Genomic DNA, 14,868 nt, shown 5'->3' on the forward strand with positions numbered 1-14,868 from the left:
GTGGTGATGGTGGTGGTGTGGGGGGGGGGGGGTGTGTGTGGTGTGTTTATATATACAATGGAATACTACTCGGCCATAAAAAAGAATGAGATCTTGCAATTAGAGGACATGGAAAAACCTAGGTGGTATTATGCTAAATGAAATAAGACCGAGAAAGACTAATACCATATGATTTCACCTCTGTGTGGAATCTAAAAAAATAAAACAAAACCGAAATATAAATAAATAAATGAACAAAGCAGAAACAGACCCATAAACACAAAAACCAAATAGGTGGTTTCCAGAAGGAAGAGGTTAGAAGGATGGGAAAAATGGGTGAAAGGGAGGTATAAGCTTCCAGTTAGAGAATGAATAAATCACATGACTAAAAGGTATAGCATAGGGAATACAGTCAGTGGTATTGTAATAGTGTTGTATGGTGACGGATGGTAGTTATGCTTGTGGTGAGCACAGCATAACATATAGAGTTGCTGAATCACTAGGTTGTACACCTAAAACTAATGTAACTTTGCATTTCAACTAAACGTCAATAAAATAATTTTAAGAAAGGATAAAACTCCACTTTTAATAGAAAAAAAAAGAATGATTAAAGATACAGTTACCATCATGAAATGAGAAGGGAATTGATTGGGATACAGAGAAGTCTTGCCAGGCAGTGTGGAAGATTCAGCTCAGACTAGAAACCATGTGTGTAATAGCACCTGGCCTAGTGCAGGGAAAATGTGCAAGAGCGTTTTTCTTTTAACTGGTAACAGGATATTGATTAGATAGAGAATGTAAATAAACCAGATAGGGACTCCAATTTGGAGAAAATAAAGAAAACTGATGTTCTCTCCAAGCCATTTTCTCCCAAGAGATGGGAGAAAATGAAGGAACCGAGAGGACAGAGTTGTGGTCAGAGAGTCGCATGTTAAATTTTACAGAAGGAACAACTCTAGTGAGGACAAACCACAGGTCATAGCCTTGGATGTAAAGAGATAAAGTGCAATCAAAGTAAAGGTTACTAGAGATGACGAAGTTAAGGAACTGTGAGGCCAGAGTGACAAATGGCTTATCTGTGTGGACTTTGAGGTCACTCAGGATGATGGCAGGACACAGGAGATGATGATGAGCCAGGTGCCAAGATCTCTAGTGGTAGATGGTAGACAGCAATGTTACATGGGAACAGATGGTAGATAACGATAGATGGGGTAAACCACAGATAACTATGGTGAAGTAGGCTGGAAGGTGATAGCCAAAAGGAAATGGTCTCAAAAGAAAAGACTTAAAAAAAAAAAAGGCAGACACATGGTTTAGATGGGGAAGTAGAGAGCTGAGATTAATGCAAACCCATCTTCCAATGTCTGTGGTATGAGGGGCATAATAGATGAATGATCTTCCATTCAAAGTGCCTGAGGGAGACTCATTATTTGGGGGACAGAACTAGATTACAAATAAGTCAGAAAATGTGGGGTGCCTAGGTGGCTGAGTCGGGTAAATGTCCAACTCTTGATTTCAGCTCAGGTCATGTCTCACAGTTTGTGAGTTCGAGTCCTGAATCAGGCTACTTGCTGACAGTGTGGAGCCTGCTTGGGATTCTGGGATTCTCTTTCTCTCTCTCTTTCTCTCTCTGTCTGTGTCTCTCTGCCTGTCCCCTGCTCACTGTCTCTCTCAAAATAAATAAACGTAAAAAAAAAAGAAGGCAGACAATGAAGGAGTTGTAAATCCTTCATGCAAGACCACTCAACTGACACATGTAGATCCCATAAAATGGCTGTCCTGGTATTAAGGACAATCAGCAAGCCACACTCACCATTATATGGTAAATGTCCTGTTATGCACTGCTATAATTCTAGAGTCTTTGGAAGAAAACCAACCAGCCGTGTCAAGTGCAAAATCTAAGACATAATTTAACAAGTCTCAATTATTTCTAAAATTTAGAAGATTATGGTTAAAACATAATGAAGTAGTCTCTGTAGGCAAACATTAGAATTCTTTCTCATTCCCCATTCACTGGTAGGGACTGGACATAGTCTTTCCTTTTTTAATTAATTAATTTATTTTTCAGAGAGAGTGGACACATGCACAGGAAGGGCTGAGAGAGAGGGGGAGAGAGAATCCCAAGCAGGCTCCATGCTGTCAGTGCAGAGCCCAACATGGAGCTCAATCCCACGAATAGTGAGATCGTGACCTGAGCCAAAATCAGAAGTCAGATGCTTAACTGACTGAACCACCCAGGTGCCCCAGGATTGGACAGTAATCTTAAAACTTCTTGTTGCTCCTTCCACCGGTCCCTCAAATCCTTCTCTTATATGGGCCTGATAGAGATGACTATTTTTCTCTGACATGTGCCAGTTAAACAAGTTGGGATTGAAATCCTCAGGTGATTAGAAAAGGCCTGAAAATGCTGTTTTCCATAAATGATACATGTTTTAAGTACTCTAGAAAAACGTTCCCTCCTACTATACAATGGGGTAAAAGGATTTCTCTGATCTCTAGAAAGCTATTCCTTTGTGATGAGCTTGAAACACTGTACTGCCCTTCCTCATGATGTCTCTGGTCTTCATGATGATACTAATATTTCCTTGGCTATCATGAATTAGCTGTTTTTGTCTGTTATGACTTTTATGGGACCTTTAGAAGATCATTACATTTGGGAGAAGTAGGCTTACCTGACCCACTCTTGGTAGTTCAGGACAGGCTTCTTAGACCTGTCCCAGTGGCCAAGCTGGGACCTGAAGCAACAGAAAGCATGCACATCCAGGAGACTGGAGACTGAAAGAGGTTTAGTATGCTTGGACCTTGAAGGAAACAGTAAGGAATGTCAAGAGACTGGAGATATGAGTAGAGGCTTCATAAGCCACAGTAGGAATGCAGTATGCATAATCCCCTGAAGGAATGGGATAGGGATCAGCAGGAGCTTCTGCTGATTTCCACTTCTTCCATACCATTCAGTAGCTGTTGTGGACTATGAAACCCAGAGAGAGACAGAGCACAGCTTTACCTCCATAGCATCTGCACCCACATGCAATGCATACCCAATCCACCCACTCTCCCAAGCTGCAAGACCCTAAGTCTTCTGGCATTATCAGAGAAGAAAATAAAGAACTGGGTCTGCCATCAGCTGGGGAGTCCAATTATATCATCAGTAGGAGAAGTCTGTAGGGAACTTGGTCTACAGGTTCTGTATAATCTTTCCTAGGTGGTGTCAGGTAAGTGATAAGAATTGAGAAGCTACAGAGTTGGGAAGCTGGAGAAGGAAAAGTACAACGTTAAAAATTTGATCTAGTCATTTTAAAAATCCAGTGATTCCAATCTATAGACAAGAGACTCCTAACTGACTTTAAATTAGGATACTAACACTGATAAATGGAAGACTGAAAAGTTTAACATGTTCATTCTGTTAGTAGGTTGGCCTGAGTCCAAGTGCTATTTGCTTACCTGATGCTACTCTGCTCCTTCTGGAAAGCTCAAATGTGGCCAGGAGACAAGATCATGTTCCGAAGGCACTGTTAGGTGAACAACGGTAAGAAGCCACTTCTTGCTTTTTCCTGCCTACCTTCCTAACTGGGTCAGACACTTTTAGTTCAGCCATGAGATTACAGAGTAGACAAATGTATTCCTGGAGGGAGCTATATGGCATCATGTTATCGTTAACAGGCAAATCCAAGTCATACCCAATCCCAAGTTAGTCACCAGTGAAGTCACTAAATACTTAAACAACTTTAAGGTGACTTTCTAATAAACAGCAGAAAGACAAGGATTTTATTTACAAAAAATTAAAGTGGCTTGAGACCTGGGAAAAATATAAAAGTTTATTAATACTGTTGGAATTTCTTTCTCAGAGAATGAGGAGAGAAAGATTTACTGAGTACTTGATGTCTACCAGTTGCTCAGGTGTATGTTTTATATAATTTGTTCACATAACCCCATGTATTAGGTATTATTATTATCTTCATTTTATAAATGAAGAAACTGAGGCTTAAACAGATTAAGTAATTTCACCAAGGTCCTATATAGCAATGGGTGTTCTAGGCAGTATTTTTTTTAAATATGAAATTTATTGTCAAATTGGTTTCCATGCAACACCCAGTGCTCATCCCAACAGATGCCCTCCTCAATACCCATCACCCACCCTCCCCTCCCTCCCACCCCCCATCAACTCTCAGATTGTTCTCAGTTTTTAAGAGTATTTTATGGTTTGCCCTCCCTCCCTTTTTTTTCCTTCCCCTCCCCCATGGTCTTCTGTTAACTTTCTCAGGATCCACACAAGAGTGAAAACATATGGTATCTGTCTTTCTCTGTATGACTTATTTCACTTAGCATAACACTCTCCAGTTCCATCCACGTTGCTACAAAAGGCCATATTTCATTCTTTCTCTATGCCATGTAGTATTCCCATTGTGTATATAAACCACAATTTCTTTATCCATTCGTCAGCTGATGGACATTTAGGCTCTTTCCATAATTTGGCTATTGTTGAAAGTGCTGCTATAAACATTGGGGTACAAGTGCCCCTATGCATCAGCACTCCTGTGTCCCTTGGGTAAATTCCTAGCAGTGCTACTGCTGGGTCATAGGGTAGATCTATTTTTGATTTTTTGAGGAACCTCCACAGTTTTCCAGACTGGCTGCACCAGTTTGCATTCCCACCAACACAACAGTGCAAGAGGGTTCCAATTTCTCCATATCCTCTCCAGCATCTATAGTCTCCTGATTTGTTCATTTTAGCCATTCTGACTGCTGTGAGATGGTATGTGAGTGTGGTTTTGATTTGTATTTCCCTGATGAGGAGTGACGTTGAGCATCTTTTCATGTGCCTGTTGGCCATCTGGATGTCTTCTTTAGAGAAGTGTCTATTCATGTTTTCTGCCCATTTCTTCCCTGGATTATTTGTTTTTCAGGTGTGGAGTTTGAATTCTTTATAGATTTTGGGTACTAGTCCTTTGTCCAATATGTCATTTGCAAATATCTTTTCCCATTACATTGGTTGCCTTTTAGTTTTGTTGATTGTTTCCTTTGCAGTGCAGAAGCTTTTTATCTTCATGAGGTCCCAATAGTTCATTTTTGCTTTTAATTCCCTTGCCTTTGGAGATATGTCAAGTAAGAAATTGCTGAGGCTGGGTCAGAGAGGTGTTTTCCTGCTTTCTACTCTAGGGTTTTGATGGTTTCCTATCGCACATTCAGGTCCTTTATCCATTTTGAGTTTATTTTTGTGAATGGTGTAAGAAAGTGGTCTAGTTTCATTCTTCTGCATGTTGCTGCCCAGTTCTCTCAGCACCATTTGTTAAAGAGACTGTCTTTTTTCCATTGGATATTCTTTCCTGCTTTGTCAAAGATTAGTTAACCGTACTTCTGTGGGTCTAATTCTGGAGTCTCTATTCTATTTCATTGGTCTATATGTCTGTTTTTGTGTTACTACCATGCTGTCTTGATGATTACAGGTTTGTAATAGAGGCTAAAGTCTGGGATTTGTAGGCAGTATTGAAACCCAAGTCTTTTTGTTTCTAAAATACATCTTCATTTTACTGTACCATATTTCTATTCCAGTGACCAGATACATCTATTTTTCTAACCTAGAAAGATATATTGGATCCATCATTCATGGCCTTCTAAATTCTCAAATGACCATAAGCAGTGAATTACCTGAGAGACTAGTCCTTGGCTTTAGAACTTTTCTACTGTTCTCAACTTGAAAGTATCTCAAATGATGAGGTTTTCAGTATCTTTGACAAAAGGGAGAAAAACAAAGTTGAGGTAATCAACTTTTTTCCATAAAGCTAGTTACAAATGTAAAAGACTTCTATTATTCTAAAACTACAATCTCTCTCCCCCAGCACCCCTCTTCCTCTCCCTGTCTCTATGTTCTGATGTCTTTTTCTCTTTTAATGAAACAATGGAGCTAGTAGAAGGTAGTTTGCTTTTTAACATGCTTACAAGTAAGCATGTTTCAAGCATGTTTCAAATAATAAGTGGGCAAGTCCACTGAAAGAGTGTGTCCAATGAATATAATCAAAATTACAAACTTAATTCTGTTCCCCAATTTCCTGTTCAAATGTGTTAGTTATGTCCTTCCTCTAACTGCGAATGAAATTTTGGACATGCTCTGTAGCTTCTCTATTGACCTTTAGTTAATAAAATGTTCTCAGATCACATTCACTCACAGTAATAGTCTCTTTTTAGTAAGTGATAAGTTGAAGCTAGTTAATAATCAAAACTCTGATCTTCATAGTAAGTTAATGTGTTTCCTCTACCAGCCCAGTCCTGCTCCAGACTGAAAGCCTACAGTGGGGGAAGGGAGAGATATGGTGACCTCCTTGTCTTTTTTCCTTTTTAGCTGACCTCCATGGCCTCGCCCTACATACACACTGAGTTTTAGCTTCTGATTGCACCAGGATTGGGGATGAGGGGAATAAAACAAAGATATGGTTTTAATTAATGGCATAGCTAACATCTGGCTTTTGTTTTCTCTGCCCATGGCAGATGCTTGGAACTGATTCTTTCTCTTATAGAAGCTTTCATATAATCTAGCTACATTTCTACATCTTAAAATTTTTCTCAGTGGCCTATCACCATTCAAGACCAAAACAAAAACTTGGCGAGTACTTACTCTGTGTCATGCACTGTACCATGTGCCAGGATATTTACCAACCCAAAAACACAATGTGAAAGAACATATTAGTAAAATAAATAAATCTTCAGTCTCAATATCATATTAAGTTTAACTTTTTATTTAAATTTGGTCATAAAGTCTTACTTTACAAGTTAATTGCTATTGTAAAAAAGGGATAGGTCATTAATAGTCTCATTTCTCAGATGTTATTTGATATATGTTCTGAATTGTGTTACCTCCAATGTAGTGTGCACTTTGAACTTATAAGCAGAAAATCTATTTTCAAAGGGTATGCATTCGAGTTCTTGAAATAAATGTGCTCCCAAGTTTGTAGTTTAAGACAGAGTAGGCATTGTTTATCATGTTTTACAGCTGACTCCTAAATAACATGGGGGTCAGGAGCACCAACCAGCCCCATGCAGTCAGAAATCCTTGTGTAACTTTTGATTCCTCAAAAACTTAACCATTAATAGTCTACTGTTGACTGGAAGTTTTACTGATAACATAAACAGTCGATCACATATTTTGTATGTCACATGTATTATATACTGTATTCTTACACAATTCTTATTTCTCTAGTAAGCTAGAGAAAATACTTTAAAATACATTTAAAATACTGTGCTGTATTTATCAAAAAAAATCCATATATAAGTGGCTCTGTATAGTTCAAACTCATGTTGTTCAAGGGTCAACTGTAATTCAGTTGAATTTCAGGAGAGGAACCAAGAAATTTATAGAAAGATAAACTATGATGGGTTGGCATTAGTGTAGTTAGGTGACCTTTTAAACTTTAAACTTCCACATCACAGTATGAAGTTGGTTCTGAGATAAGAAATAGAATAAATTGTCCCCTAAGGACAGACCTGAATCTCTGACTGCCTAGAGGCTCACTCAACCGGAGATCATGGCTTTTGATGGTACTTGGAAGATAGACCGGAATGAGAACTATGACAAGTTCATGGAAAAAATGGGTAAGGACTTAATTCTTCAGTAGCTTATTTTATTCCTCACACATACTTTCCTTTCTAATTCTGTCTAAACCTCAGGGTTTAGGGAAGGCTCCTGTTCTGGTGGTAAGGATCCAGAATGTATGATGGTTCAGAGTAGGGAAAATAATATTTTCACTTCTTATATTAGGAAGACTACACTGTCTCACTAGTAGAAGCAAAGATTCTTTGAGTTCTCTGAAACAAAAAATATCCAGGTAGGTTTCATTCACTCTTTAACTAATGATTGTGCTTATACCATTGAAAACTGACTTTTTTTTTTTTTTTTTTTTTGCTTAGTAAAAAAGGGCAGTGTGTAATGAAAAGCTCAAAACTTTGAAACACTGAATTCTAGAGGATGGAAAAACAAAGATAGTAAAGCAATGGGAAAAAAAAGTTCTATCAAAATTCACAATTCTAAATAACTTAGACTTAATTCTCATTCCTCTGACATGTAAAATTGGGGGAATAATCTCATGATTCCATGTGGTTTCTGTGTGAGTTTTAACTATCTTTAATATCTATTCCAATACTCTGGAAGTCCATACATTGTACAAGATGTGCAAACAAACTTCTGTCATTCCTCAAAAAATAAAACCTGCATCAATTATGTCCTATAGTTCCAGAATTCCATGTTGAAATTTATGGAATTTGCACATTCTTACACTAATGAATTTGACTGCAATATTTGCCAATTTTCTCATTTTTGTGACAGTCAGAAATGCTACAAAAAGCAAGGAGAATTATGAAGTTCAAAATTTGAAAGCTATTATGGAAAGTGAAAAAACGTTTTAAAAACACTGTTTTTGCAGAATTAAAGTTCCTTATAAATATATGAATATATTTAATCCTTCATTTGACATTTCTGGAATTTAGTTTACTTAACACTGAAACAAAAAGTTTGATAACTGTATTAAAATTATTCAGTTCTAAGATCCTACAATTCTAGTTTTCATTTAATTTTTCTTAAGTTTTAGAAAAATAGCTTGAATCACTACTCTTGATCTAAGCTTGAACTTTTTCGGCAAGAGGCATTTTGAATGTTCTTGTGCAAAGACAATGCTATCAGGCTTTCTTCCCCACCCTCAAAACGTACATAAACAAATAAGTAGAACAGGACTTGTTAAAATAAACACTTTCTATGGCATTTTGACTTTTTTCTCCAACATATTTTGCTTTGCAGGTGTTAATATGGTGAAAAGGAAGCTTGCAGCTCATGACAATCTGAAACTGACAATCACACAAGAAGGAAATAAATTCACGGTCAAAGAATCCAGCAATTTTCGTAACATTGATATTGTTTTTGAGCTTGGTGTCACTTTTAATTACAGCCTAGCAGATGGAACTGAACTCAGTGTAAGAAACTTTTTATAAGCAATGCATTCTTGATTTTTTTACACAATACTAAAATAATCTGTTTTCTGTCATTGGATGTGGTCTAATTAAGTCTCCTTCATTTATTGAAGCAGCCAATAGTTTATCCACATTGTATCTTGCACAAATTGGCAGAATATTTAACTATAATGTTTTTATTTTCATACACATCTGTAAATAGTCTGGATTGAACAATAAGAATTAGAAAAACATCCTTCAGGTGATTAACTATAGACCTATTATTCATAAAGAAAATGATAGCTCAGTGTTTTCAACATTATATAACTGATAGCAATAAAAACTTTCATATTTCTCTAACTTAAACATAATAGTAATTTAATAAATATACCAAAATAGTAAAATAAGTGAATAAATTAGTTAATGGATAAGTGACAAAATGGGAAAGTCTAATGCTACATTGTAGGTCATTGGGAATATACCTTTTAATGTTTAAGATAAAAAATTTTAGAAAGTCATACTTCCAACTGATTTTTTAAAAACATTTTTGTCCTCAGGATTTTGTAATTAAATTATATGTTGGTAATGACAAACTGTGAAATATCTTATCACTTATGGTCATTTTTATTTATTATTTATTTTTTAAAGGTTTTATTATCAAACAATCTCTACACCCAGCTTGGGGCTGGAACCCACAACCCAAGATCAAGAGTTGGATGCTCCACTGACTGAGCCAGCCAGGCACCCCTATGACCATTTTAAAATTATTACAACAATTATAAAATTAAAACAAACACAGGGTTGTTAGGTTCTCCATGAAACTAACTTGAACTATGACTAAATTTAGGACACTCTTTGTAACATGAAACATTGAGAAAAATGCTGTTCATTTACCTTAAAGTTTAGCATTTGGAAACAACTGAGTGAGACAAGCATAATGGTTACCGACACATACTCTAGAGCCCCAAAACCTAGGCTGAATCCTGGCTCTGTGACTTTAGGTGAAGTACTATGCTTCAGTTTTCTCAACCATAAAATGGAGATAATAATATCTACTTCACAACGTTATTGTAAAGATTGAAAAAGTAGATCTATAAATTGAGAACAGAGGGCACCTGGGTGTCTCAGTAGGGTAAGCATCCAACTCTTAGGCTCAGGTCATGATCTCACTGTTTGAGTTTGAGCCCCGTGCAGGGCTCTGTGTTGACAGCACACGGCCTGTTTGGGATTCTTTGCCTCTCTCTCTCTCTCTCTCTCTCCCAAAAATAAATAAACATTTAAAAATAAACAATAAACTCCCAAAAAACCCCACCTCAGAACAGTGTTTGACATACTTAAGACCCTAAAAAATATTATCATTATTATTATTTGTTGTGGTTACTATTATTATTTTACATATTATTATTATTATTATTATTATTATTATTATTATTATTTTACATATGTAGGGTGCTTGGAGCCTAGAGGGAAATAAACTTGTTGGAAAATTCAAACGGGTAGACAATGGATGTGAACTGAATGCTATCCGAGAAATTGTAGGTGGTGAACTGGTCCAGGTGAGTTGTAAAAATATTACAGCTATTTCTTAAAGACAAAAATAATTACATAACAATAATTTTATTTTGTGATTCCTGAGTTATAGCTTCAACAAATAAACTTATACTGTTCTCATAAATCTTATTTTAAAGAGATACGTTATTTTCTGATGCCTATTTATTGAGGAGAGCTTATATATATGCCAAATATATCAGTGCCTATTGATAACCAAAAAATGTGTTTTGAAGTGGGCATATCCTGCCTCTGTATAAAATGTTGCTATCAAGACTAAGAAAAAAAATATTATAATCATTTCAAAGCTATAATAATACTAATACTTTTCTTAATTTAGCCTTAAATCTTAATGGCAAATTCTTCTATGTTTGTTAACACCTTTCAGACTTACACATATGAAGGAGTAGAAGCCAAGAGGATCTTCAAAAAGGAATGAGCTTCATTTTTGGAGCACAGCCCAGAACACAAATTGAATAGAAAATCTATATTGTATTAAAACTGTTTTTCTCTCCCTGATTAGTCCTTTTGTAAACATAACCAGCGACTTATATTTCTAGTCTTGCCAAGGCAAAAGAAGTAAAAGCTAATTAGGATTTAATTTGTTTTACATTCTCTAAGATGTACATTTATTGCTGTATTCATGTTGGAAAAGAATTTGTGACATGTTTTAAAATAGATGAATAAACTTTGTTCCCACATTGCTTTGTAGGTAGCTTTTCCTTTAAAAAAAAAAAAAAGAAAGAAAAAGAAAAAAGAACAAAAAGGAGGGGCACCTGGGTGGCTTAGTTAGTTAAGTATCCAACTCTAGGTTTTGGCCAGGGTCATGATTTTACGGCTCGTGAGTCCAAGCCCCACAGCAAGCCCCGCATCTGGCTCTATGCTGACAGTGTGGAGCCTGCTTGGGATTCTCTCACTCTCACTCTCCCTCTCTCTGTCCCTCCCCTGCTCTCTCTCTCTCTCTATCTCTCGGTCTCTCTCTCTCAAAATAAATAAAACTTAAAAAAAATTTTTAAATACAGATTAAAAAAAATTAAATAAATAAAGTTATGCAACATATGCATTGATAGACTATACTTCCCCCCACCCCCACATTTGGTAAACTGAAAACACAGACTGGATTGGGGTCTTTAAAATCTTACACTGGTTGTGATTTTTCAGCAGAAACTTTGCAGGCCAAAAGGGAGTGGCAGGATATATTTAAAGTGCTGAAAGGGAAAAATGTATAACCAAGAATACTCTACCCTGCAAGGTTATCATTCAGAATTAAAGGAGAGATAGAGTTTCCCAGAGAAGCAAAAACTAAATGAGGTCATCATCACTAAACCAGCTGTACAAGAACTGTTAAAGGATCTTCTTTAAATGGAAAAGGAAAGTCCACAACTAGAAATAAAATATATGAAAGAAAAAATCTCCATTGTAAAGCAAATATATGATCAAGGAAGTGCATTTGCTACTTAAAAGTTAGTATGACGGTTAAAAAACAAAAATAGTAAAAACACCTATAACTACATAAATAGTTTTAAAATACATAAAATAAAAAGATATATAATATGACATAAAAACAAAACATGGGGAGGGGGTTAAAATGTAGTGCTTTCAGATGCATTCAAACTTAAGTGACTATCAGCTTAAAATAGACTGCTATATAAATAGATCAATATAGAAAAACCTCATGGTAACCACAAGCCTAAAATCTACAATAGATACACAAAAAATAAAGAGAAAAGAACCCAAACATAACACTAAATAAAATCATCAAACCACAGGGGAAAAGACAAAGAACGGAAGAAAAAAAACAGAAAAACTACAAAAACAACCAGAAAACAATTAACAAAATGGCAATAAGTACATACCTATCAATAATAACTTTAAATATAAATGGACTAAATGTTCCAATAAAAAGACACAGGTTTGCTGAATGGATAAAAATAGAAGACCATCTATATGATGCCTATAAGAGACTCTATTTTTTTTAATGTTTATTTATTTTTGAGAGAGAGAGAGACAGAGAATGAGCGGAGGAGGAACAGAGAGAGAGGGGGACAGACGATCCAAAGCAGGCTCTGTGCTGATAGTAGATAGCCGAATGCAGGGCTTAAACTGACAAACCCTGAGATCATGACATGAACCGAAGTTGGATGCTTGACTGACTGAGCCACCCAGGTGCCTCAAGAAACGCTCTATCTAAAGACACACACAGGCTGAAAGTGAAGAGATGGAAAAATATTTTACATACGAATGGAAATGAAAAGTAAGTTAGAGTAGCAATACTCATATCAAATAGACTTTAAAACCAAGACTGCCACAAAAGACTAAAAAGGACATTACATAATGACAAAGGGGTCAATCCATGAATCAATTAATTTGTAAATATTAATTCATCCAACATTGGAGCACCTAAATATATAAAGCAAATACTAACAGACATAGAGAAATTGACAGTAATACAATAATAGTAGGGGACTTTAACACCCCACTTACATCAAAAGATAGATGGTCCAGGCCAAAACAAAAAACAAAAAACAAAAAATCAGTAAGGAAACAGTGGCCTAAAACAACACACTAGACTAGATGGACTTTACAGATACATATATATAACATTTTATCTAAAAGCTACAGAATACACATTATTTTCAAGTATACATGGAATATTCTCCATGATCAACCACGTTAGACCACAAAACAAGTCTCAATAAAATCAAGAAGATGAAAATCATATCAAGCATCTTTTCTGGCCATAATATGAAACTAGAAATCAATTACAAGAAGAAAACTAGAAAAACCACAAATATGTGTAGACTAAACAACTTGCCACTAAACAATCAATGGGTCAATAAAGAAATTAAAAAGGAATTAAAAAAATACCTTGAAAATGGAAACACAAGGCTTCAAAATTCATGGAACACAGCAAAAACAGTTCTAAGAAGGAAGTTCATGATACAGGCCTACCTCGAGAAACAAACAAAAAATCCCATATAAACAATCCAACTTTACAACCTAAATAAACTAGAAAAAAAATAAAAATAATAAAGCCCAAAGTTAGTAGGAAGAAGGAAATAATAAAGATCAGAGTAGAAATAAATGAAATAGAGACTAAAAAAAAAAAAAGAAAAGCAATGAAACTAAAAGCTGATTCTTTGAAAAAATAAGTAAAATCAATAAACCTTTTGTTAGTTCCATCAAGAAAAACGACACAGGACCCAAATAAAATCAAATGAAAGAGAAGTTACAACTGACACCATGGAAATCTAAAGGATCCCAAGAGAATACTATGAACAATTATAAATCAACAAAATGGAAAACCTAGAAGAAATGGATAAATTCCTTGAAACACAGAACCTTCCAAGACCAAATCACAAAGAAATAGAAAACCTGAATGGACTGTTTACAAGTAATGAAATTGAATCAGTAATTTAAAAACTCCCAACAAACAAAAGTCCAGGAGCAAACACTGTTACAGATGAGTTCTATCAAATATTTAAAAAAGAGTTAATACCTCTTCTTCTCAAATTATTCCAAACACCTGAAGAGGAAGGAATGCTTCCAAACTAATTTTACAAGGGTAATATTATTCAATACTGGAATCAGACACCACAAAAGGAGAAAATTACAGGTCCATATTCCTGAATGACACATATGCAAAAATCCTCAACAAAACACTGACAAACTAAATTCAACAATACATTAAAAGGATCATATACCACAATCAACTGGGATTTATTTCAGGGATATAAGAATGGTTCAACTTCTATATATCAATCAACGTGATACATCACATTAACAAAACAAAGCATAAAAATCCTATGATCATCTCAATAGATACAGAAAGAGCATTTGACAAAATTCAGTACCCATTTATGATAAAAAGTCTTGAAGTGGGTATAGAAGAAATGTATCTCAAAATGACAAAGGCCAAATATGACAAACCCACAGCTAACATTATACTCAAAAGAGAAAAGCTGAAAGCTTTTTCTCTAAGATCAGGAAAAAAACAAGGATGCCTACTCTTGCAACTTTTATACAACATAGTATTGAAAATCCTAGCCACTGCAATTAGGCCAGAAAAAGAAACAAAAGGCATCTAAATTTGAAAGAAAAAGGGGCACCTGAGTGGCTCAGTCAGTTAAGCATCTGACTTCGGCTCAGGTCATGATCTTGCAGTTTGTGGGTTTGAGCCCCTCATCAGGCTCTGTGCTGACAGCTCAGAGCCTTGAGCCTGCTTCAGATTCTGTGTCTCCATCTCTCTTTGCTCATCCCCAAGTCATGCTCTGTCTCTCTCTCTCTCTCAAAAATGATAATAAATAAATAAATACATAAATAAATACATAAATAAATGTAAAGAAAGAAGTAAAACTGTCACTCTTTACAGATGACATGATACTATATACAGAAAATCCTAAACACTAT

General features: G+C 35.6%; 1 protein-coding gene across 1 annotated transcript; it reads left to right on the forward strand.

Annotated features, from left to right (window-relative positions):
• The first annotated feature begins 7,406 nt into the window (after positions 1–7,406).
• FABP2 (fatty acid binding protein 2) lies at positions 7,407–11,159 on the forward strand. Its single transcript, XM_053217005.1, has 4 exons — positions 7,407–7,563; positions 8,762–8,934; positions 10,359–10,466; positions 10,847–11,159. The coding sequence occupies exons 1-4, from the start codon at positions 7,497–7,499 to the stop codon at positions 10,895–10,897; spliced, it is 399 nt and encodes a 132-aa protein (XP_053072980.1). The 5' UTR covers positions 7,407–7,496; the 3' UTR covers positions 10,898–11,159.
• Positions 11,160–14,868: the final 3,709 nt, after the last annotated feature.

This window comes from Acinonyx jubatus, chromosome B1 (genome assembly GCF_027475565.1).
Source record: "Acinonyx jubatus isolate Ajub_Pintada_27869175 chromosome B1, VMU_Ajub_asm_v1.0, whole genome shotgun sequence".
Lineage (NCBI taxonomy): Eukaryota > Metazoa > Chordata > Mammalia > Carnivora > Felidae > Acinonyx > Acinonyx jubatus.

Bases quoted from the DNA above. Each gene is read 5' to 3' on its own strand.
- FABP2 (XM_053217005.1), top strand. From the start codon at position 7,497: ATGGCTTTTGATGGTACTTGGAAGATAGACCGGAATGAGAACTATGAC. The intron at 8,935-10,358 runs GTAAGAAACTTT...TTACATATGTAG, and splicing joins CAGATGGAACTGAACTCAGT to GGTGCTTGGAGCCTAGAGGG. The intron at 10,467-10,846 runs GTGAGTTGTAAA...AACACCTTTCAG, and splicing joins TAGGTGGTGAACTGGTCCAG to ACTTACACATATGAAGGAGT.